This window comes from Solea senegalensis, linkage group LG9 (genome assembly GCF_019176455.1).
Source record: "Solea senegalensis isolate Sse05_10M linkage group LG9, IFAPA_SoseM_1, whole genome shotgun sequence".
In the NCBI taxonomy this organism is placed as follows: domain Eukaryota; kingdom Metazoa; phylum Chordata; class Actinopteri; order Pleuronectiformes; family Soleidae; genus Solea; species Solea senegalensis.
Genome location: NC_058029.1, coordinates 8,628,456 through 8,653,991, shown reverse-complemented (window position 1 = coordinate 8,653,991; position 25,536 = coordinate 8,628,456). Strand labels below are relative to the sequence as shown.

The window sequence follows — 25,536 nt, the reverse complement described above, 5'->3', positions numbered from 1 at the left end:
TTTTTATATACAGTCTGTGAGTGGATGTTTTACCAGTGGTCGTGGGAAATGTGTCAGATGACACGATAGCCTGCGTGCCTGAGGAGATGCCAGGGTTTATTTGAACAGCAATTCTACTTAACGTTTTTGAAAGAGTGAGTAGCAATTTATTGTTTTGCTGTGAGTCTGTCAGTGAGATTCTTATTTCATGACTTGTCTGATAGGTCCAAGAAAAATAAATCCACACCTGAGCTGCGTTTATAGGTCCGCCTGACGTCAGGCCCATTATCCGCTGCACTCACTGCACATTTTTATTCCACTACAATCTGGTATGTGTATGTGAGTGAGTGTGTGCTTGTATTTGTTCCCTCTTTAGGACCTGGCTTACTGGCTTAAAGACTGACCTTGTCAGGACCAGTAGTACTCATGGGGACTAAAACCTGGTCCTAATGAGGCATAACATCATTTCTGACAAACTGGTTTTCAGGGCTAACATATGAATTGTGTGTAGGTTAAGGTCAGGTTTATGCATTAACTGTTAATGGTTAAGTTGACAGATTATACTTTCAATGCAGTGTCCTAAGAAGAATAGCTGCACAAACCTTTGTGTGTACATACTTATATTTGTTACCTCTTTAGAACACTGACATTGTCAGGACCAGTAGTCCACATGGAGACCAAAACCTGGACCAAAACCCAGAACCTCATTTCTAAGGAACTGTAGGACTAATATTTGAATTGCGGTTAGGTTAAGGTTAGGCATGAACTGGTTATGGTTAAGGTTATGGTTAATGCTTTGTTTGGGCTGTCAAAATGGATGTAAGTGAGCCTGATAGCTGATTGAACGTCTAATGTCTTGTGAAGTTGAAGAATGTGTAAAATAAAGAACAGAATCCAGACTGAAAACTACCATCAATACTGTATCTGATACTGACAGATTCACCACACTGTAAGACAGGAAGAAGCTGGATTTCTCAAACACTGGAAATGGTTTTGTCAAAGTACAATACTAAACTTTAAATCATGTGTGCTGTGCCAATATTCATTTCAACGCATTTTGTAATGCATGCACAAATTATAATTGAAGAGTGTGTGTGCATGTGTCTGTGTATGTTTAAGCTTAAGCCAGGTAAATGACATCATGCGGGTGAGTTCCATGTCTTGGATACTTTGCTGCGGCAGAGCTCACTATTTTGCAATACTATCTCCCCTCTGTTTCAACATTGTTTCAGGGTCTCGACCTCACAGCAACCAAAACACGCACTGAACACAATCTTTTAAAGTTAGGTAATGCTCAATAGACCCTTGTTGATCATCTCTTGGGCTTGGAATAAGAGATCAGTTCATTTCAGCCTGTTGTCTAGTCTTTATTAGTCAGCTCCTCTGGAGCTGAAAAAGATGACTGGCTGCACCCAGCCCAGGGCCTGGATTCCCAAAAGTATATCACCTCCAAGATCATATCAACCCAGTTTACTTTCAGTGAAAGTAAGACAATCCTAACACTCTAATCATTGTTTCCCCTGGTTCCGGAGAGGCCTGGGTAGTTAAGTTGCCAATTGACGCTGAACACAAATTCATGGATTGCCCAATGTAATGTTATACTTTCAATTTGAAACACTGGAACTTGATGCACTAAAAAGTGTGCATGTTTCCAAAATTGCACATTCCCAACTGAAAATGTCCTCTCAGAAAAAGAATTTCTGGTTAATAATGATTATAATTGTTCTCTATGAGAGGTAGAATAAACTCCACACTGTCACATCGACTAAGTGGTTTGACACTTCATCAGTAGTGGGTGGAGTTATGGGGCTTATGGTGTGCACTGTGTGAGTAATGGATTTGAAAGTGAGAGGTTGCGATGTGACTTGGAATGGAATGACTGAGATGGCTGTCTCAATCACGGTCTGACTCTGTGAGCATTTACAGTATGTTGTAGAGTTAACTGAAATGGGGATATTGTCAAAAAGAAAGAAAAACAACATGAGTAAGGGATCAGTTTGTGGTCAGCTTGTATTTAGCAAATCATCTTCTCCTCTCCCTTCCCTCCCCATGCTAGTGAGTGATGCTTGGGCGGACAGAGGACTTGTAGACTCACAGGATAAAGGTTGATAACCACGTTCCACAAGTATAACTCCTTTGATGTAGATTGTTGTTGTTCCTGTGGGACTCTCTGCCTGGACGCATCCCCCATTCAGCAGCTGTGCACAGGGCTGCCAGCTTTAAGAGCACAGAGGGAGAAACATACCGAGGAGTGTCCTTGCACACACAAACACAATTATAATATTTCATAATGTATAATTGCGCTCAATTTCTGTCAAATTTCCCAAAAATACATGAGTAATTGAATACTACATTTCAAATTGGACATGGGGTTTGGTGGGCATGCATTACTAATGTGTCATTGGACCACAGTTTACATACTCACATATAATGTCACAATACCCTCGTGCATTGAGCCAAACCATGTTGTACTGACATTGATTGCATTTGGTATTAAGGGTTACTCTGTTCTATTCCTAAAGATGCCCCCAGAATTTCCGTATTTACACACAGGGGACTTTCTGTTAATATATTGTATGTTTTGTAATACGGCTACAGCAGAAATAAGAAAAAGGAATTCAGTAAAAGGAATTTTTTCATTTTTTTTTTTCAACAACAAAAGTTAATGTAGGCCAGATGTCATGTTATTTCAAAATAAAAGCAACAGAGTTCACCTGGCAGTTGAAGGGGGAAAAAAAGAAAATCAATAATGATATTTTCTCACTTACCACCTGTTACATTCACACATACACAGTTACACATTAGGGCAGCGGTGCATGTTGACCAGTCTCATTGTAATAGGCAGCTCCCTACACAGCTGAGATAGTGTGTATAGGCATAACAGTGAAGATGAAAGCAGGATGGAAAGAGATGGTATAAACATGCAGGACATGGCAGTAGTTGAAAGGAAGGCTTGATGTTGCCATCTGTTTCATCCTGTAGCCATACAACTCATTAACCTTGAGGGGAAATAAAATACAGGGCATAGCAAAGGCCCAGATGGATGGCCCTGTATCTGAATGCCAGCCTGCTCACTTTCAATTTATTGTTCTACTTTAGTGGTTCAGCAGCTTAGATGAAGACAAATACTGGTTTATAATTTGGACCCATTTTGTTTTACAAAGGCAGGCAAATCACCACTTACAACTCATTTTCTCTTTCTTACCATCTCTTTCTCTGTCTCTCTCCAGCCCCCGCCTTTTCCTTTGCAGTTCTCCGTGCCTCAGGCAGTTGTGTTCATTAACCCTGGGTGTAATTATTTTTGTTTTAGTCTCATATTGCTGACATTTCAACTCTGGGGCTCCTCAATCAGGATTAACCCAAACCGCAAGAAATCACACTTCACAGCCTTTTCTACAGCAGCGTTTGTTGCCTCCAATTTCACTCAAATTAAAGGTTTATTTTATTTAGCTGTTTTTTTCACTCAGGCCCTGTGCCATGAAAAAACAAACCAGTCTGCTTGCCTTTGATTTGCTAGTTGCTCCTGGGTTTCCCAGTATCCCCAGTAAAAGATCACATAGGTGGTAGCAGTATGACCATCTGCTACGAAAGAATATTTTTTCAAGCCTGTAATATATACAGTGATATATATATTTGATAATATATGTATGTAGTAATATACACTATACCATTAATGTGTTACTGGCTGGAAATTATATGTATTTCACTTCCAATGTGTAATGTAAATACAGCAGATGTAAAGTTACAACATAGTATATACATGCTCAGCCATCTCAAAGCTGTGTTTCTCTTTGTTTGCCTTGAGGGCCCTAAGGTCCACAGGAACCCTCAGCTTGTCTTCCTGCCCCTGGGGCACTTAGTCTCAACACAGTAGTAATAAACTCTCATCACTCTGAATCAGGGTTTTGTGTGTGTCAGCCAGTTACTACAAATGTGTGTGTGCAGCAGCAACAGTAGTCATAGACCAAGTCATAGTTGTAAAAATCAAATCACCTTGAGTGGTCCTCCTGGGGTCCTGGACTCCTCTCGCTGTGTGTGGTTTGACCTGCTGTGGCCCTTCAGCCACCCACATGCCTACTTAGATAAACAGGCAGTAAACACAGGCAGTCTTAGCACCTCTCTCTTCCCCTCTCAACATATACAAGGCCCACAGATGAAAGGACTCGTTCCCAACACTCATAGCCAAAGATTACCTTCCACCATCCTCCACTGGCCCTTAATTAAAAGTTCATCTACCGTGTTCATACACTGGCTACTTCTTCACGTATTATTTGTACCTGTGCTGCTGTAGTCCATCTGCTTCACGGTTTGATGTGTTGTGCGTTTGGAGATGGTCCTCTTATAATTCTCTTCTGACCTCTGGTATTAACAAGGCACATTTTCCCCAGAAGACTGTCACACACTGGACATTTTCTCTTTTTTGGACCATTCTTTGGAAACCCCATAGATGGTTAAGTGTGAAAATCCCAGCAGTTTCTGAATAAGAATAATTAATATAATAATAATAATACCAGCCCAACAGTCAGCAACGACCATGTCACATTCAAAATCACCTTTCTTCCCTTTTCTGATGTTTGAGCTGAACATCAACATATTGACCATTTCTACATGTTGGTATGCTTTGAGTTGCTGCCATGAACCTGTGAAGTAGATGGTGATAAGTAAGATATTAAACTTGCATCACTCATTCTAAGACACACAGATGCTGTGCCTATTGTGCGTCAACCATACCTGAAATGCTTTTTTACAGCACAATTAAGCAATATTTTGGGTCCAATAGTTAGAATGGCATTTCCTTCAACTCACCTTTTGCTCATAGGTTTAATTTTTCAAAGTTTAAGTTCAAGATTGGATTTTGGATTACCTTGGGGTTTGTCCCATCACCATTGCCAAATATGTCATCTTCACCTTTTCACTAGCCAAAAGACATCCAAAAGAAAAAAAAAGATTTCTTTTTGGCTTGCTGGCCTTTACCATTCTCTTTGTCTGTAGCGTCTCAACATCGCATGGAGAAGGAATGGTGCCAAGGTGTCATGAGATGAATAGTCTACAGAGGACGTCTAGGGCTCTTGTTCTGTCTGACAAGTTGTATGTGTGCACTGTCTCAATCAGTATAGTGTGCTTATGTCTTCATATGGACATTTTCATGAGAGCGTGTGTGCTTTCAAACACACTGTTTTTCTAGACGGCAAGAGGGAGATAATTGCACCAAGGGTGGGTCTTTGTCCCCCTAGACGTAGACTGTGTCCTGATGATAACTCTGAGATTAGAGGTTGAAGGATAAGTGCAGCCTCTCTGGCAGGAGCAACAGCAGCTGCTGCTGCTTTTTACCTTCAAAGACTTGTCCTTCCTTTCTCCCTCCCCTTCTCCTGCTTGTCCTCACCATCCCCATATATCTCTCCTACCTTCCCTCCCTTTCTCTTTTCCCTTAACTTGCTTTCCTCCCATCACTTCCTTTCCTTGTCCCTTCTCCTCCCTTGTCTTCATTCCTATCGACCAACAATCTCCCTCTCTCTCTCTCCTCCTTATCTGTCCTGTTTGTCTGCACTAAGTCAGTCTGTGGAGAATTTCAAGTGTGTTTAGAGTAGTTGAGTCATCACTGCTTTTGTGCTGTGATTTGTTAATGTAGGGCAGCTGATAGTACTTTGGATGTCCTGTGTTGCAGGTGGCCCAAGCATTCTTTATTTGTGTGTGTATGCACCAGTATATGTCTGTCTTTATGTTTGGTGTCTGGCTGTATTCACTACAACTTTAATGGGCATAAACACTTCGTCCTTATCATCAGCGTTTGTGCCGATAGGAGTGACATCAGCCAACAGCAAGACACGCACTTGGCCTTTACATCTCTGTCAGTGTGGCTTCATTCAACGGTAACTAATAACAGGCCATAGATACAAAGGAGTTTTCCCTCTGAAGGTTCAGGATGCACACACGCATGCATTCACACAAGCATGGACGTATGCAAAAGATTGCACCTCTATCTTTGTGAGGACACGCAGTGATGTGTTGCATTCCCAACCCAACCCCGCTAGCTAAGCCATGACCTTACTGTAACACGAGGCCTCTATGAATCGAAAACAGCCTGCTACCACCACTCAGAATATCTTTCTCCATCTTCAAACTTCTAATTGTTCTCTTGTAATCATCCTATCTCATTTTGAGCTAATCCCCACCATTGACACTACGGTGACCCCCCCTTCCTGGATAAGGAAATCCAGCCAATCAGAACTAGTGTGTCATCATACTGTACACCCCTTCATCCCTCTATCCCTCCGTCCCTGCATTGCAGCTAAAATATCTCATCCTGAAACCATTAGACCAAATTGCTAAATGGTTCAAATGTGCAACCACTTAAGGCTATGTCTTTAAGAGGAGTAATCTTCAATCTACTGTGGCAAGCAAAAAGAGGATGAGGTGGATTGTGGGAGTGGGAACTGAGAGAGACCCACAGAGACTGGAACTCAGGAAAAAAGAGGGAGAGAGAGTCAGAAGGAGAACAGGTTAGGAGATATTAGCTATTTCACATTAAAGCACAAAATTCCATTCATGGGAATGTGAGAGGATGATAGTTATTACAGTTAATAGATAAAGGATAAACACACATGCTCAGACTTATAGGATTTTATCTTACACGTGCAAATGATATACTGCAAGTATACAGTATGACCTGTATTTAATAACACACTAATACTAATGATTTCAGATGAGGACTTATATATATACTGTATTTGGAACAATTAGAGTTGCTGACTGAAACTGTGTTATAAAGACAAAGACATACTGACAGCCGAGCACCTGTAGAGAATACTTTCACAGTGACTAATTATCAGGGTGATTCGGATATCTGACTCTGATCCACTTGTTGAAATCATAACTGCTTACATTAATTCATTTTATTTTAATATACTCTCACTTGCTATAAGAAGATACTCATTCCTTCAATAGATCCTGAAGGATTTTACAAGAACTATTCTCAAATCTTTGTAATGTAGATTTTTCTCAAAAAAAAAATCCTGTGGTGGACAAAAAAAACTTTTTTTTCTTTCTTTCTTTCTCTCTCTCTCTCCTTCTGGCAGCAGTAACAACGTTTTCTTTGGAACAAATATAAGACCTCAGTAGCTAACATAGCAGTAATCAACTGCATATCCATGAAAAATAATGTTTAAATCCTGGCCATGTTCTTTTATGGATCTCTAAGGAGTGCAGTGCAATAATGCTTTATCAGTGACTACTTATCATCTCAGCCTTTGCCAAAATTATTTAAAATTAGCTTGGTTTCACTCATGGACCAAACGAGCAAGTTGCATGATGGAGATACCCAGAGCAGTTGTTTGGGTGACAGCCACACCAGATACAGTGCAAAGACAGGCCGCCCAAAGCAGATTTGACACATGCATATTTCCATGCAAAGGTCATTTTCTTCAGTGCAGAATTTCCAGCTTCTTCAGTGACCCCAAATTTCATCCACAGCACTTTCATCTGTTCATGGGATCATTAGGAATTCTACTGAACTGACAAAAGGCCAAGCCGAAAGACTGAGGGGCAAAGATTTTCAGTAGAGAGATGGAAAGACTTGATGGTAATTGAAGACAGGATCTTGTCCCTGATTGTCCTGTTTGCTTCCCATAAAGCTCAAGGCTGAGGAGAACATTGAAGAGAAGGTGGGGTTTTAAGGAAAGCATGTGTTGTGAAAGACTGCTGAATCAACTAGTCAGTTTCTGGTGGAACACTAGGAAAATAAATCAGGAGCTATAGACTACAGAATTATAAGTATTAAGTATTGGAAATAAATTAACAAGGGCTGTCAAACAATAAGTTCAGGTCAAGTTTAATAGTTAATTACATCTGAAATCTTATTAATTTGCAATTCTCAACCATTGTAAGTCCATGTCAACAATGTACAGAAATGCTTACCAATGTATTTTGGGGCTAGATCAAATGAATGCGAAGACAGTTACTTTTTGAACTTGACTTTTAGATTTATTTGATGATTTCAGATCAAAAGAAGTGCACTAAGCCCGAGGCAATACAATGTTTGAGTTCAGTTGCTGTCTGTTTTATGCACACTGTGTATTCGGGTTGGGCAGATGAAAGAAATGTGCTGCATCATTAACATATGCAAGCATTCTAAACTGAGTGTGGTGTGTGACACAGTGTGTGAGTGAGATGCCACAATTGATTTTAAAATTAGTTCAACAAACCATAGCAGAAAGGCTTCCTAAAACAGGAACAAATATTGTTGAATATTTGTCTAATTTGATGGATTAGCCATAGTCAAGATGGTAAAAACCCTAAACACAGCCTCTCTGCATAGAAATATTAACATGTCATTTGTATGAGCCATAGTTAATTGATGTTTAACAAACATTTTTAAACTACCTCTCCACTCTTCTACTAATCCCAATTACAATGAATCTGTTGTGGGATGTCACAAACTTCCCTAAAGTTTCTATTAATTTATTTATAAATTATTAATATTAATCATTTATTTCTTAATTTATTTTAAGTTTGAATTTGGCCAAATCAACACAAATATACAAAATGTCACAATCAGAACATTACATTACATTTACAGTCAGGCCTGTATTGTATCCTTTAACTTTAAGTCCAATAAGACATAATATGTGGTTTTGCATTTCTTTGTGAAAACTTAACTCCCCCCACCCCCCCAGAAAAATGTTTACTTTTGCTTGTGCCTTGCAAAATACAGTTTGTGTAACACTTAGATCTGTTATTGCATGTAGAATATTCAACTCTTCCTTTTGTCTCTTTTGTGTGTCAGGGATGTAGAGCTTGGCCTATAACACTATGGTATGTCTCTCATCAAGCTGACAGATGCTTGTATTAATGGAAAGTGTTGGAATTTCTGAAAAAACGGCAGCAGCACTACAGTCAGTTTGCCTCAGTTCCTCCAAGAAAGGCCTCTTCCTGTATGTCTTCCTCTGATTCCAACCTTGATTCACTTCTATCAACACAATAAAATCATTGTCGCCTGACTCAAATCCGATGATGTAAGACAACACCAAGTGCCGTTGAGCGGTCATTCTTTCACAAGAGCTTGCCAGTTACCTGCAGCAGTTAATCCATAAAATGCTGACTACATACAGGTGATATTTCATGTCTGACATAGTAACACAAAACATTACATCTGGTGAAATATTGCCATGGTCAGTTTTTCCGTTGCAGGTCCTGGCCAAGTGAATATAAAGTAAAGAAATTATCACATGTGGTGATGTGCCTCTGGAAACCTGCTGTCATGTCCAGGACCACACTCTTGGCCTGGTTCCTTTTTTTGGGGGCTCCACCAACAGGTTTGCTTGTTCACAGCTGCATTGGTGACCTCTGAAAGGAGCCAGACTTGATCCACCTTATAGTGTGAAGGCACTGCACCCACGTCACCCAAACCTCTCATATGAAATATGTGCAAATGACTTGGACCATGAAAAAAATTCTGCTCTGCATGCCATAAATTATATGTGGAATCATTTCTCTTTAATGTCTATTTGGTGTGGCGGGGGTTCACAGCAAATACAAGTAAGACTTGTGTGTGTGTGTGTACTTGGATTTGTTACCTTTAGGACATTTTCTGGCATTAACATTGACCTTGTTGGAACCCGTAGTCCTCATGGAGACCAAAATCTGGGTCTAATGAGGCAAAACCTAATTTCTGAGGAAGTGGTTAAGTGCAGGGCTAATATTTGAGTTGTGGTTAGGTTAGGCTTAGGCAATAAGTGATTATGGTTATGGTTAACACGTTGTTTGGGCTGAAATGAATGGAAGTCAATGAGGGTCCTTAAAAGGATAGCTGTGTGAACATGTGTGTATGTATGTGTGTGTGCAGTTTCATCAACTTGAAACTGTGAATAAAAAACATAACATGGAATTAATTTATTTTATTCTAATATTTCATTCACTTAATTTTGTGGTTATCATGAAACTTTATCTATGTGACAAAAAGCCAGAAAATATATCAATTAACCCCACAGCTAGGAGGGCTTCTGTTTTACATAACCTCTTTATGGACATGTTAGCCTCAAGAGTATAAGAAACATTAATGCATTATTAAGTAGACTTCATTCAATTTTACCATCTACAATAAGTTCTTTTAACATTTACATCACATAACATTACTTGGAAGGCACACCAGTTAATGACAGACATTAAATTGCTGGACTCCCCTCCACTCATGACAAACTGAGGGAACTCGGCTTGAACTGTAGAGAAAGCCCATGAGTCAGCTGAATGATAGCAGTGATAAGGAGTTTTCAAGGTAACTATGCAAAACTGAAACTGCCTGTGGGAAAGCAGCAGCAGAAGCAGAAGTCTGTTTATTTTAATGAGCTCAGAAGTGTCTCTCCTGTTACCCTTGCGTTACATTTGGGCTCATTTGAAGTTCACACAGTGCACTGTATGTCCATGATGGATATGGCTAATGATACATTAATGTAATCAGGACCAGGTCTGTTTTGTCTGTCATTAAGAAGTCCAGCTATCTAGCTGACAAGGACCAGGTCACATTTGGTTGTGACTTTAAGCGTTTTCCTTCTGTGTGATTTGAAGCAAGCAAGACAGGAAGATAGTGGGGGGAGGGGGGGATAGGGGGATAGGGAGAGAGATTGCAGCTGGAATAGTCCAAAGTCAGGGGCCTGCTTGTGTTTCAGCAGGGGCACAGGCAGCAGTTGTGCAGTATCTGCTTGTCTTTTCAACACCATGTGAGTCGATGTGGATTTATGAAGGTTAGAAATCAAATAGAAGGGAATATGTGTGGCTATACGAGCCTCTTATCAACGTCTGGAGCTCAACAGAGCTGATGCTCTGCTCCTTGCAACCCCACATCTGGCCTTTCTACTGGTATACAGTACATGCTATGGATGCACTGTACATGGGTTCATTTTCCCATGGTCATATATTTAGTCTGTGGTCTGTTTTATGTACTTTAAGTTATGTTTGTACAATCTATTCCAAATGGACAAAGACTGGCTTACAAAGTAGACAAAACCCATTGGCCTAATCGTTATTCAGAAAAGGAGTCTGTGAACACAAAATATTGCAGTTTTTTAGTGGCGTGATACTTTATTATTGTTTGAAGTGTCATTACATTTTATGTTGGCATGTCAACTCATGCTACAGCTCAGGAGCTTCAGGTAATGTTTACATTAAATATCTCTATATCGTTGACTGTGCCATGCAGGCTTGAGTTTTGTCTTAAACAGATAATTTTCTGGGTATTCCAGGCTTTAACGGTTTTAGATGGACACACCTTATTGACAATGGCCAGTGGTTGGAAACAACACAAAGTTATAGTGTTGTGGTGAGCAGAATGCACAGTAAATGAGTTGGAGGAACTTTAACAGCAGATAGTCACTTTGGGCTTTACTCCTGTAATGCTGTTAACAGAAAACTGAGGCTGCAGTGGGCAGAGACTCTCCAGCATTGGTCGGCTGAAGACTAGAAAACATTGTCTGGTGTGATAAATCTGGTTTACAAAGTTTTGATGCTGACCATGCCCATCCACTTGTGACCACAATTTACATCTTCTCATGGAGACTTCCAGCATACTGCTCAGTGTCACATAGCAAAAAAGTCCTCTCAAACTGTTTTTTATGAACGTGACAGTGAGTTCAGTGAACTTCAGTGGCCTCCCCAGTCACCACAACTGAATCTAGTGGAACACCTGTGGGAGACCAGGATTCTGGCAGCAATATGCAGCTGATACTTTTACAGCAATTATGTGATGCAGTCATGTCAACATGCAGCAGAACTCTTAAGAAAAGTTTCCAAAATCTTGTGAAATCCATATCTCAAAGAACCAAGTCTGTTTTGAAAGAAAGGGGAGTCTGTACTAGTATGGTGTTCCTGATAATGAATATACAGTTGTGAATTATGTGGTGGATGAATGTGTACATGGACCTTGCAACCATTCATTTAATGTAGAGACATGCATGGTAAAACTGCTTATCCAGACTTGGGTGTATGTGATGTATCCGGTTCACAAGACTTTTCATGTATAGAGACTTACTGGAGTCATCCCATAAATCATACAGATTCTTGGCCAAATTCTGAGGTCTACTCACTTATCATGTAGATTAGGAAAACGATTTAAATACTTTCTCATCATCGAATGCATTATAAGTTCCCTCTGTTTAAATACTGGATATCTGTTTTTCTTTTTCTCTCTCTGAATGTGTCTGTGACTCTATCACTTTGTATGTGTTTCTCTGTTTCTGTCACTCCATTGTGTATGCATTTCACTTAGGCCAAATCACTCTCTTGCCTTCTTCCTGTATGTTACTTTTACAATACCCATAGTCACAGTCAACCTTTATATGTTGGGTCTAGACTGGCAGCTGAAGGCTACTGTCATTGGGCCATGTTACCGTGTGCTTATGTTCTCTAAAAACCACACACGTATGCTCAGACATGCATGTAAACTGGCTTCCATTGCAGAGAAATGTATTGGCTCAGAGTGAGAGCAGGCTTTCCGTAGACCGGGGTCTGTTTCCAGTCAAACCTGCCTGTGTCCTTCCTGAGTCCCTGGGCTCCTGTGTTGCAGCTCTACCCTCAGGGCTGCTCAGTTGACACAAGCATGAGAACAGTAGTGCAGTGAATGTGTGTCAGTGTTGCATGTATTACAGCTTGAAGGTGTGGAAGAATTAGTCTGTTACTTGTGTATGACCATGAAACACTTCCCTATGAGCACACACACACACACACACACAGATTTGCGCAGCTATTATTTCTTACGACACTGAATTAACTTCCTTTCACTTGGACAGCCTAAACGAAGAGTTATTCCTAACATTAGCCATAACTATTTAATGCCTAACCCAAACCTGAACCAAACCACAATTGAAATCTTCGCCCTAAACTTAACCAGTTCTTCAGAACTGAGGATCTGCCTCATTAGGACCAGTTTTTTGTCTCCATGAGGACTGGTCCTGACAAGGTCAGTGTTTATGCCAGAAAATGTCCTTAAGAGGTAACAAATACAAGTACATACACACGTACACACACACACACACACACACCAGCAGAACACCTGTCGGGCTGCATGGCTCACTCCAGGACACCTTTGAGTCATGAGCTCATCGGAAAAGCAATTAAAGGCAGTGTAGGCCCCGCACGCTGGCGTAATGTTTTGTTTTGCTACTTGGCTTCGAAATTAACCAAACCTGTCAGAAGTCATCTGGCTGACACGGGCTGGGCTATATTTATTTATTTTCTGTTGGAGAAGCTGGACGCAGGGTCTCAGCACTGCCTCACGTCCAACAATGAAGTGATTTTGCGGGGGCGATTAGCTGGCTAGGACATGAATCCTCCCCCTCTGTCTATCTGGGGGGTGGATGGTGAGCGACCCCCTCCTCTCTCTGCCCATCTGTTATTCTGATGGTGGGGTCATGGCCCTGTCGTTTAGAGGTTGCGCCCTCTGTAACCCCAATCAGGTCTTTGGTCTCTACTGTGGGACTTGATTTTGAACTTGCATTGACCTAACCACTCCCAGTTTATTGAATTTCATGCAGGCATTGAAAAATGTAATTGTGTAAACCGTGATACCTGATTTGAAAAAAAAGAAGAAAAAAAGACAGTATGAAGACCGAAATAAACATGACTGATAGATAATTGGCACTGTTGAACCACAAAAGAAGAGGGAAAACAATGCAGACAGGACTTAAAGGTTAGATGTCTTCTCTCAGTCTAGTCTAATGCTCTACTGTAACCTGAAGACAAATGTCACACTGTTAAACAACACCGGCAGCTCATGTCCTCTTTTAACTCTATTGGTTTTAAGTGAAGAAAAAAAAACACCTTTGACATTAATAGGTCCACTCTGGGTGCGAGTCAAGGTAAGTGTGTCCTTGCAGATGCATTCACATACATTCTGTAGTTGTGTGTATATTTACAGAATCTAGGCCACTGAGCAGTTTTCTGATGTTTTCTTGAGGAATCATTAAGGAAGTAAGAAAAACACCTTTGTTATCGTTGTCATCACTTTGTAATTACCCATATGCCGCCCTGTTATAGCAGAGAAAAACATCAGTTAACCTGCTGCCGAGGTCGCCCTCCGAGCATGCCAGGCCGTTTCATGGTGCTACGTGCTTCAAAGGAGGTGTCACTCTCTGCAGTTATGTCAACACAATGATGAAACAAGAACACACAGTGTGGATGGCAAAGCTTTGGTCTTCAAAGCCTCAAAAGCTAGGTCAACACATACTTTGTTTCTGTGTCACTGTCAAACCGGCAAAGAAGGCGAAGAAATGTTGTTTGCTCTGTTAATCTCAAAGCGGAGAGCTTTTTGAGTGCTGTTGTGATGTATCAACATGGTCATGGCTGTCACTGGGAGAAGCTAGACAGACGTGACACACAGCCACAATAAGATGACAGCTGCTGACATGGCACTGAAAACACTACTGATATGCTTCCTGCTACTTTAGCTTACTTGGTTATTTAAGAACCCATTTATCAGGCTTAAAACAATTTAGTTGCTGTTACTTTGGTATAAGATGAAGTTAAGTGAAGTTTGTTGTGTCCCTTTCAGTGGCCACAATCACATAGGCAACATAGGCAGTAAACAGTACAGTGCTTTAAAGCTGCGTTGGCTTTAACTTATAATAATCCTGTGCAATAACCACAGCACAGCTTCTCTGGTTGAGATCGTTATCTGCAATTAAGCATTTTATATTTTTTATTTCCTTATTTACCCCGTGATAACTGTTAGATAAACTATCCATCTACTAAGCTATACGATTTATTGCTCTATGACTCATTTCTGCAGAATGTGGTTTGTCATGCTCAGTGCATCCCATAGCCCACAATTTAGGGTCGTTTTATTGAATACATCTTCACTACATCTTCACTACTCAGCCCATTCCAGGAGTTTTGGGTCCTATATGGCTCATGTTGTTCTGGGCTATGATGAAACCACTTGAAGTTGGGCCCCAATGCTACAGCCACAGCCAAAGCCTATTAAGCAGCCACATTGTGGTACAAGAGTTCAAGCCACAGGGCTGAGGTTATGATTCCTCGTCAGGAGGAAAGGGAGAGAGGTGGAAGTAAAAGGCTGTTAGGGAGAGGTTGTTTCTCGGGGTGTATGAAGAGGGAAATGGTGAAGAGACACAGGGAGAGGAAAGCAGAAAGATAAATGGATGTTGGTGGATCACGTCAGTTTAACTTGATCTAATGTGAGTTTTTCTAGAGAATGCTGTCCAAAAAAGTATTATGTTCCATTAATAAACCATTTAAGTGCACCTGGTGGTCCGACCAATGATCAGACCAAGTGGTAACTGGTCGTGATGTCTCAGAATGTGAACTCACCAGATTTGACAGGAGCCATGTTGACGTTTGGTAACTGGGAGTTCAGAGGCGTCACCTGCAACAAGGTTCCTATTGGATGATACCAACACATATTCTTACTTCTTGATGGACTTCACTGACTCAGTCAATTTTTTAATGTCCAATCTGAGGATCAGACACACAGACAATAGGACTGATACATGCTCCCAATACCACACCCCGTAGTATAGATGCACATGCACTTTAGACCTTTTCCTTATATGCACACATATTTGACAGCACTGACAGACATATTTGTTATCGTTCATGCTTTCAGTCATACACATTTACAGCAAATGCACACATGCTCACAGGCCACAAATCACTGAACACTGTAAAAGTGGAGCAAATTGGAGTCGTTTTATTTGCATTGTTCACTGGGAATAATTGAGGAGTGAGTAATTCCTGCCAAGCTGGAGAGCTTGTGTAACAAAAATGTGTGTCTTTGAGTGTGCTTTGGGTTTATAATTGTGCTTTGTCCACACTTTAGAGACACTTAAATGTTAGGCAAAGCAACAGGCTTTGTCATAGGTGAAATGCACACATACATACACTCAGACACGCTCAGCTTTGCCTCAGGGCCTGAAACAGAAGAAAGGGTTCTTGTCCAAAGCTCCATTAAACTGCTGAAAGTCCTTCTAGAGCTGAAACATCCTCCTATCGTCATGCTGGGACATTCCACAGCACGCCAAAGACCCCATGCTAATCCTGCCGGCATGGGAATCATTATTGATAGGATCCTAATGCATTACCTCAGGGCCCTCGTATTGTTGGTAAAGATTATTATTGAAGAGTAAACCAAAACCCAAAGAAAGTCTAGAGTTTCACAGAAATTTATCAAAAGAAAATGTTATTCTTGGCTTAGCATGAGACCACTTTTGAATAGAGCAATTGAAACAAACAGTGTTCCTTGCTGCTTTCCAACAAGCAGGCTTGATACCCACCAGCAGGTCTTTAGGACACTGTCTAAACAGGAGTGTAAGAAGCCGACACCAGATTTGCCCCAAGTCACTTTCTCTAACTGGTTGTTATTACTCAACATTGATTTAAGTGATCCATGCAGATGCCCTTCATACTTTGCAAATAAATTTCAGCAGGGGCATCGGAAACATTTTTTTGTCTTTATGACTTGTAGTTTCCACTTAAGTCAGTAATTTGGTGCATCTTTTGAGCTGGGTCCTATTCAATTAGTTGTGTTGATCAAACAATTGGTTGCAAACAGTAATGTTTACTTTTTCAAAGGCAAGACAGATGTGCAGTATATCCTCTCTTATTAGTTTTTTTCAAAGAATTGCACAATTGACTGTCTGTTGTTGTTTTCCTCTCTTTCTCCTCTTCTCTATGTCTAGGTGCAGTACTGCTGGTCAGTATCCAGGGCATAGCCATCAACATGGATCCAGTCTTTTGCACATGGCTGCTGTACCAACCATACAGAGGAGGCAGTAGGCAAAAGGTATGTAATCCTTTCGTGTTTTTAAACAAGATATCTCAGCTTCTCTTCCTGGCCCTTTGTGTGGGTATTTAAACATGCAATGAAAAAGTCCTTGCAGAATATTCTGCTCTTACATTCAGTCTTAAGTTGCCTAATTTAAATGTGTGTAACTGTGGCTCCCTCCTCTGCCTTGCCTCGTCTGCTGTTTCCCAGCTACCTTTTTCCATGTGCTTCGCCCCCTGTCTTCCATCCAGTCTCTCTCTATTTATTTGACAGGGGTCATGGTGATGGTTATGGACATTCGAAGCTCTGTGCCCACACTACACACACGCACACACACAGACTGCATAAGACATACACTCAGCAGACATTCTCAGTCTGATTGCTTTGGATATTGTACAGGTTCACCCCATAAAGGCACATAAATATATATGTAGTACTTGAAAGTATCATATTGTAATACTTTTATATTGTTTTGTTTTTTTTCCTCTCTCAAAAAGATGCTGTGTTTCTTCACTCCTGCAATTTCGAAGTTGGCATGTGCGTGGGTGTGAGTGAGAGACAAAGAGAGAGGGAGTTCATTGCACCAACTCCTCACTCTGGAGGTTATTGCTGTACGGGGTTAAACACATGTTGGGGGTTGGACAACAGCCAGTGTGAACGACACAGAATTGGCTTGTGTGCGTGTGTGGACATGCTGCAGCAAACTTGTGTGTGTGTGCCTGTGTTCATTGGTTTGTTTCTGTAAGGCCATATACCACAGCTGCCTGTCAAGGTCTTCTCAAGGCCTGGGTTAGACACGATTTCCAGCTGAAGGCCATTTAACAGCCTGTGAAGGACAGAGGAGAAGACACTGACTGGTAATGGTCAGGATTGCAAGAAATAATGAGAATGGAGAAAAAGGGACAAAGAAACGGGCATTCAGAGGGAGGGATAAAGGGAGTACAAGCATTTCGAGATTACAAGATGACAGCATAAAAGATTGAGAAAAGAGAAGAACACAAGTAAAGTTGATGAGAAGTAAAAACTTCAATGAAAAGTTGAGGCGCAAACAACTGTGAGGTAATGGACAGACCATAGATATGAAAATAAACATGGGAAGAATTAAAACACCAGGAAATAGGACAGTTTTTGTGTTAGGAGTTAGTTCAGATTATATTACCATCCAGTGATGGTCTCTGGGTGTGTGTAGGTCACCTTTCAGCATTGAGTATTTTAAGATGATAAACCAAATATTTACCACAAAACACTGCCAAATGAATAACCAAAATGTAAATGTATTTGTAAATCTATACTCATTTGGTGGTAACATTTATACTCCATAAATGAGTCCTTAAGTCAGTAATTTCAAATGCTAATTTAATTAAGGGGCTCATTTTTGATCTTACGACAACCAGTATTTGGGTTCTGACCCAGTCACCGAAAAACAACTGCATCTACGTGTGTGTGTGCCCGTGTGTGTGAACTACATGCTGGCCTGCAACTTTGTGCAGCTGCACCATAGCCAAGTGGTGCTGCTGGCTGATGCTAATGGGGGTTTCCTTATTTCAAACCAATCCTCAGTATTCTGTCTGTCAGCCACCTCTGTGTGGTGTGTGTGTGTGTGTGTGTGCATACGTGTGTGCGTGTTTTGCCTGCCAGGAGCATGGGAGACTGCTCAAAAAAACAGGGAGCTGTCACTAGTCCCTGTTGGTCTTGGATATCTCCGTTGTGTTCCACTGCATTTTTCTTATTCTCTCTCTCCCTCTGCCTCTCGGCCTTTCTGTCTGTCTGTCTTGCTCCGCATTATACTTATATGCTGCCTTGTGTTTCCTGATCAACTCAGATCTTAAACAGTGTTCACAAATTTCTTACTCATACCCATATGGCTTCATAGGTCCTCAGTAATTCTGTGATGTCATTACAGAATCATCCAGGTCCAGCTTCAATGGCCAAGAGGAGAGAGGATGAGATGTCAGTAGGGAGCACACCTTTGGCCAAACAGCCCTCCAATCAAGCCTCAGACTATGCCAGCAGCCCGGTCAAAAGCAAGACAGTCACAGGTAGGTTTCCCAAGCCCCAGCTATGCCATAGATAATCACTGTGACATTGCACATCATACAATTACAGAGGTTTACGTTATGTTTATCTCTTCAAACATATGGTTTTTCCAGTAGCGGAACAACTGTAATTGTTTCTATGCAATGTTACTATGTTGTTACATAACATAACGGCAGGTTGGACACCACATATATAAGCACGTCCTCCTCTGGTTTTCCTCCTCTGATGCTGTGTGGGCTATGGATGCCCAGAATCAGCAAGCGACTTGGCCGTGCTGTGTGGAGCTTTTCTCAAAGCCAGATTTCCACTTTCTGGAAGCCCCTCTGTTCAGAATAAACTTCAGTCATAGACACACACATGAACAATTCTAAAGAATATACCATATTATTATGCATCACATCTTAATGAACATGCTCATACAAGCTGTATGTACATAAGATTATTCATGTACATACTACATGCCACAGATGGTCACTCATGTGGTCATGTGGCATTACTTACTTAGATTCTTTCCAGCGTTTTCCAAATCGATGTGGTCTCTTAGTAGGAAAGTCTGAACTCTTTGGACGGAGATTGACAAATTAGAGAAACAGTGGAGAGGAGAGCAGAGAGCATGATGGATGTTGTTTCAAAACTTATGAAGGATGTGAGGGCTTTCTTTAGTGTCAGGAACACACAGCGAAGCATACCATCAGCATCAGTAATCTTGTTAGTGTTACAGGGCAGGACAGGTTAATGCTTTGCATTTTATACTTCATACAACTGATATACAGTATACAAATGTGGTGTAAAAAATTCATTGGATTGGGTTCAGTGTGAGGAATCTGGTAACCGTAGTCATCCTTAGGCACAGTGCAGTACATGTGTAGTTGTAGACTCCCACCTGAGAGGATAGCAGGAGACATCATTGTTAAGGAGCTGTCCATGACACAATGCAGAGCCGTACTCACTGTGCAAATGGTTTTCATTTAATACTCATGTGGTTATTTATAAACTTAATAGCCCACATTGTCATGCAGCTTTAGAGATATTTAATTAATGTGATCCACTAGAACGTATTGGCTTGCTTTATTTAACTGAACTAGTCACAAAGTTTGAAAAATGAATAAATAAATATGTTTAAAGGCCTGGCCAGCCTGTTGTTTGATCCTCTCAGTGTTTAGGTTCCAGGTTCTCCAAACACTAAAACGGTTGAAACAATTTCTGCCAAAGCTTTGCAGTGACGTGTCAGGGGAAATAGGCAAGTGGTGGTCCTTTTTCTTCCTTTTTAAGTTCCTGGGAAATGTGCTCCCAACAGGAGCGATAATTCCCTGTTTTGGATGACGCTATCCTGTAGCTGTAAATAACATTGCATGTATGACGTTCCCCCATGTCAAATGTTTTGATAGGAAAAATGCTCCTTTGACATTTCAGAGTCTAAAAAAGTTATTTCCTTGCCTTCTTTAAAAGCTCATAGTTAAATTGTCACACTGCTTTTTCCTCCTAGTTTTACCACTGTTCCTTTTTCATCCAATATGCACTGATAGCTTTTCCATACGGCAGCATCTTTGCTTACTCACATCTCAGCAGTATATTCTCTCATTACGGGTTGTCAGTAAACAGTCGCCTTGGCTCCAACATCAGGCTGTAGCTTGTCAGCAACACTCAGCTGACTGGAGTACTGTGACTTTTCTTACTTAGCCATGCTGTTTGTATATTTTTCATTCTGTCTCACATGAGTGAAAACAAAGGTGAATAATCGAATTAATCAGTCACACACATTTAAATACATCAACACAGTACTGGCATAAAATGTTATGGGGACATTTGAGTGTTTAGAATTAGACGTATTTGTAAATGGCATTTAATTTTTTGGACACATTAGTTAGTAAGAATCATGTATAGTATCAGACCTAAACTCTTTATTACACAAATGTTTCTCTTTGAGGTAAAAACAACATGCTAAGTATATATTGTAAGAAATTCAGTGTTGGTTCTCCAACACTCTGGCACACTGGCAGAGAGCTTCCAAATAAATGAATAGCATCTTCTCTGCAAATGACTGCAGTGTTATAAGAGTAGATGTAATGAAACGTTACAAATTGTTTCCTTGAGCAATCTGAAAAAGAAAAGGGTAGAGGCATTTAACCCTTGTGGTTTTAATCATTGTGAAACAATAAGCTGCCTTGCAGTCAGAAGATCTTGATAAACTACAGCAAAACACCAGAGGAGATTACGGCATCGCAGGTACTGTTTTCATCATTCCACATCTCCAGTTTCACCTCATTCATGTGACATAATAGTCTATCTTTCCTGCAGTTAACTATTTTGTTTTTATGTATGCAAAGAAGATTTTAGAAAAAGATTTTAGAAAAATAGGAACTTGGGTTGTTGGATTGTGGTGATACTTGATTCCAAGTCCTATTCAATCCCATCTCATTATTCCTACTAATCCATTGTTCCTATGATTAATTGGGAGGGTAATGGATGAGAAGTTAATTCTTCATATTCTACAAGGTTTTTTTGTGGTGTTCAAATAGATACTTGATGTGAAGGTGAATTAAACCTGATATTTAACCCTCCCTTTTAGTAATAGTTGTTTAATTCTGATTAAGTACTATTTACAGAGGCAGTTTAGGTAAAAAGAAAAATCACCCAAATAAAAACATTCCTCTATGTTGACAACATAACTGAACACTCTTTAAAAATGTGAAACATCAGAACCACGATTAACCACTGCTCCTAAATACTTCAAGGTCATGGGAATAACATATGTGTGGATTCTGTGGATTTTCCCTCATCCAAGGCATTTCACGAGAAGAGCTGCTGACACCTAACATGTTATGAATAGAATTAAGCTATCTAAAGATGATTTATTAATTACTTTACCATGTGTGAAGCACACTGTGAATAAGAAGCGGGATGTTTAAACAGGATGGAGATGATTGGCTCTCTCTCTGGTTAAGCTGTTTTGTTAAAAAAACAAAAAACGTGTTGTCCACACTTTTTGTGTATCATATTGTTTCTGTGGTGTTTGTAATTTGTTGACTGTTAAATGGACATAAAAGTGACTCCTGCTTTTTTCTTGTCAACACTAGGCATCGGATCTCTTATATGTATTTGTAATGGCCACATGTTTACCATAGGATATCTGATACAGCTATTAAGCTTGTGTCATCAATAAGCCATAATGTTTTGCAAAAAGGTGAAGCTGTCTTAAGGGTGTCCTGAGTCTACAACACTAAGATTTTGTGCTCCAGGATACTCACTGTGTTGGCCCCTGCTACTAAAAGACACTGAGGCCCACAATGTCTCAGCTAACCATGCATTCAAGTGGTAAATTTGAAAATATAAGTTAATAACTCATATGTCCAGCATATGGTTGTTTGAAATACTCTTATGAGATTAAATGACCTAATGTGTTGAATGTATGGAATATTCATGTGGAATGGTGTTATGTTCCACTTGATTATAACCTGGCAAGAGAAGTCAGTTTTCAGTGCCTATTGATTATCAAAGTTTTCCACTTGAGCTATTGATTTCCCCACAGAAATCACCTTGGGAATTAATAGAGTAAATCATGATCCACTGGAAGAAAATCATTTTCAGAGTTTTTAGCAGTTCAAAGCCTCCTCAGAACAATTGCACTCGCTAGAAGTTCCTGCTTCCAATTGGCAACTTGAACGCATGCCTGGCACTTTTATGATGTAAAGAGAGTGTTATGTTGTTTTGTTACCACATTCAGCCTAGCTACAGTTTCATAGTAATCAAGGGGGACTTTCCTGTAGGCTTTTGGAAGGTGCCTGTTAATGTGTAGGCAAATGTACAGAGACACACAGAACCAGTCCACTGCAGATCATTTCCCCAGAAAGCTCTGAGGGCATGGTGATATCATACTGTGGTGGTGGTGGGGCTGCCCAGCTTAACTCTCAAGGTCCACATCCACTCAACTCTGTTTGGCAATAAAATCACTCTGTGTCTTTTTTTTTCCTCGTTTTGGTCTTTGCACATGTTAAATAAACAGGGTCCATAAAATACTGTAAGGCACCACAGACTTTCAGAACCAGCTTTGGCTGAATTGGACCAATTCAATGCCAGTTGCAGGTGGTGACAGAGACCTCATATTTGAATGCTGCACATGATAAAAGCTATTTAAGATATATAAGGTTTTTTTCAGACACAAAGCCTTCCTAGTAAGGACTCATGCTTGTTTTTGAGTTGTTTTTTTGCAAAATTCTCCCTTGTCATAGCTACATGATCCTGGTTTGTCTTAAGGATAGGTAATATTTTTTGTTATTCCATTGGGATTTTTGTTACTGGTCATAATGGTCTAACTAAATATTATAATGGATTGATGTTGAGGTTTTTGACTTCATTTTAACAAGTGAATACACAGCTTGTCGTTTAATTTACATCATAGATTTGGTTTGAATGTTGCTTTCTGACATCATCACAGAAGTGTTAACAGTTGTTTTTGTGTCATTATCCTGTTCAGGGAAAGCTGTGGACTGACGACTTTGAAAACAAGTCATTTCTTCTCAGTTTGAAGTCCATTTCTGTCTGCCCACACAATTACACCACAAATTGGTTCTCATAAAAGTAGCCTCTAAGTATTTTCTTTATTTCTCCCTAATGAATGTTCCTGTTGGCAGCAGCACCATGTTTCTGATTGAGAGCCTCCCAAGTCCCGAGCTTCTCATTGTTCTCTAACATCTACCAGAGTAATGATCTCATTGGCTTTGCTTTTCAGTTCTAAAATAAGCTGTTGGCGCTCTGAGAACATACCTCTTATGTTGAGAAACCTAACCTCTGATCTGGCAGTTGTTCTTGAAGGTTGGAATGAGAAACTTTTTCATGTTCCTGTCTGCTAGTGATATGGATGATTTTTGAGTGTGTCTGATAGGGAGAAATTGAGGAATTTGCGTTGTTCATGGTGTTAATCTGAAAGTTACAAGGCAATATCTGGTCGTTGTCAGGGCTGTGCTGCAAATACATTTTCCAAACTAATGGCTTTTCTGTGATCTCAACCGTGGTACGTCAGAAAAAAATGGGACGCTGGATACAGGAAAGAAAGTCCAGGTTTCATGGTTGAGTGGCATACACCACATTCTGGTAAGACATAAATGAATATATTTGGAGAAAGTAACAGTAGAGAGAAACTAATATATACATGCTTATAAACACACATAAAAGAAAGAGAACTGATGAGAGGACTTCAGGCAGAACTATACAGTCGTACATAACCATAACCCAAGCCCAAGTAGCCTGATGGAAGTCAGGCAGGTTTGTATTGGCTGCTGTGCTCTTTTCAGGAGGGGATAATATTTTCATTGTGGAGTTATTTATATAGTTTAATTTTTCTGGTAAAGTCAATAATTTATCAAGGTAATGATGGTTGGAACAGGGAAGGAAAACAAGGAAAGGAGGAATAATGAGATACAACCCCACCACCCCAACACCACCTCCATCCCCCTTGGAAAAGTGATTGTAGTCTAAAGGGGACTCTTCTTGTTAGATTAGAATGGACTCTACACGCTGATGAGCCCATGCAAACCTCAATGATAATAGCTTTAGTCTTGTGAATGTTGGCTGTGGATGTTAAATGTTAAAGTGAGTGGTGGAGAGAGGGGTCGAACTGCAGTTCATCAGACGTAGCGTGGATTAGTCCACAGGCTCGAGGGGATTTAGTTCAGGAGACAGGAACGGGCGGGGACTGGAATCTGGTTTGAGATGATTGCACATGGGACATTTCAAAGGGTCTCTATGTCACTGAGAGAAGACTTTTCTTTTGCCTTTTTGTTTTCATTCTTGAGGTGTTGTGTCATGGTCTGGTAGGCAGAACTTCCCTTCTCTACTGCTTTGCTTTTTTTTTGAAACTTTTACTCATCTTGTCCTCTTTCCTTGCTTTTGGTTCAGTATCATTTCACGTAGAATAGACAGAAGTGTGGTTAACCTCTAATAACAAAGATAATAGCCCACGTTGTCATGAAAGAAAATGATAACAAGTGCAATTACAAGTGTGTGTCTTGACATTAGAGTCTGTCTGTGCACAGATTGGATGATTTCCGAAAGCAAAGCTAGCTTGAAGCATGCAGAGTGTATATGGATGCAATCTGTGTTGAGAAATGGAAGTAAATATGTTAGATAAAACATTTCCCCTCCCCTCATCCTGATGTCTTACCCGTTCATGTCAGCCTGGCCTCACAATCTTCATGACGGCTTTGAAAACACTGAACAAATGGAGGCACGTAAATATTTAAATAAACACTTACTTGCATCCAAAAACAAATATGCAGGCAGGTTTATTAAAGACTTCTTTGCTGCCTCTGCACACAGCTGTAACAGAATATACAACACTTCAACTCACTGTAAACCATTTGAAATGGGGGAATATACCAGAAAAAATAACAGGCAGTATGAGGAAATGCCCTAACATTGCTCTGTGAGGCTGTTCGTTTAGTTGAGTTGCTCAACCACTCAGGAAGGATATATGCGTGCATTTCACCATTGTTTTTAGTGGTGTGAGGGATTCTGGCTGAAGATAGTTGAACACAAAAGCAAAACTCTTCAAAACTCAGAATCTTTGCCCCCCAGATTCGTGAATGCTTATTCCCAAGGCAACAAAAACACTTGGACTAGCTCACCAGAAAGAAACATGATCAGATCCAGAGCATCTTACACGGCATGGAAGTCTGTCTCATAGCTGAAGCAAAACAAACATAATGTACAATGTCATCAGAAAAACAAGAATATAATGGAATAGCATCTTGAACTGT

General features: G+C 40.3%; 1 protein-coding gene across 1 annotated transcript in view; it reads left to right on the top strand.

Annotated features, from left to right (window-relative positions):
- Nucleotides 1-25,536, top strand: part of LOC122774477 (vacuolar protein sorting-associated protein 13B-like) — a 162,465-nt gene that overhangs the window by 98,006 nt on the left and 38,923 nt on the right. Inside the window, exons 20-21 of the mRNA XM_044033810.1 lie at nt 16,659-16,762; nt 18,648-18,783. Coding sequence (XP_043889745.1) covers nt 16,659-16,762; nt 18,648-18,783 — 240 coding nt within the window. The remainder of the gene's footprint in view (nt 1-16,658; nt 16,763-18,647; nt 18,784-25,536) is intronic.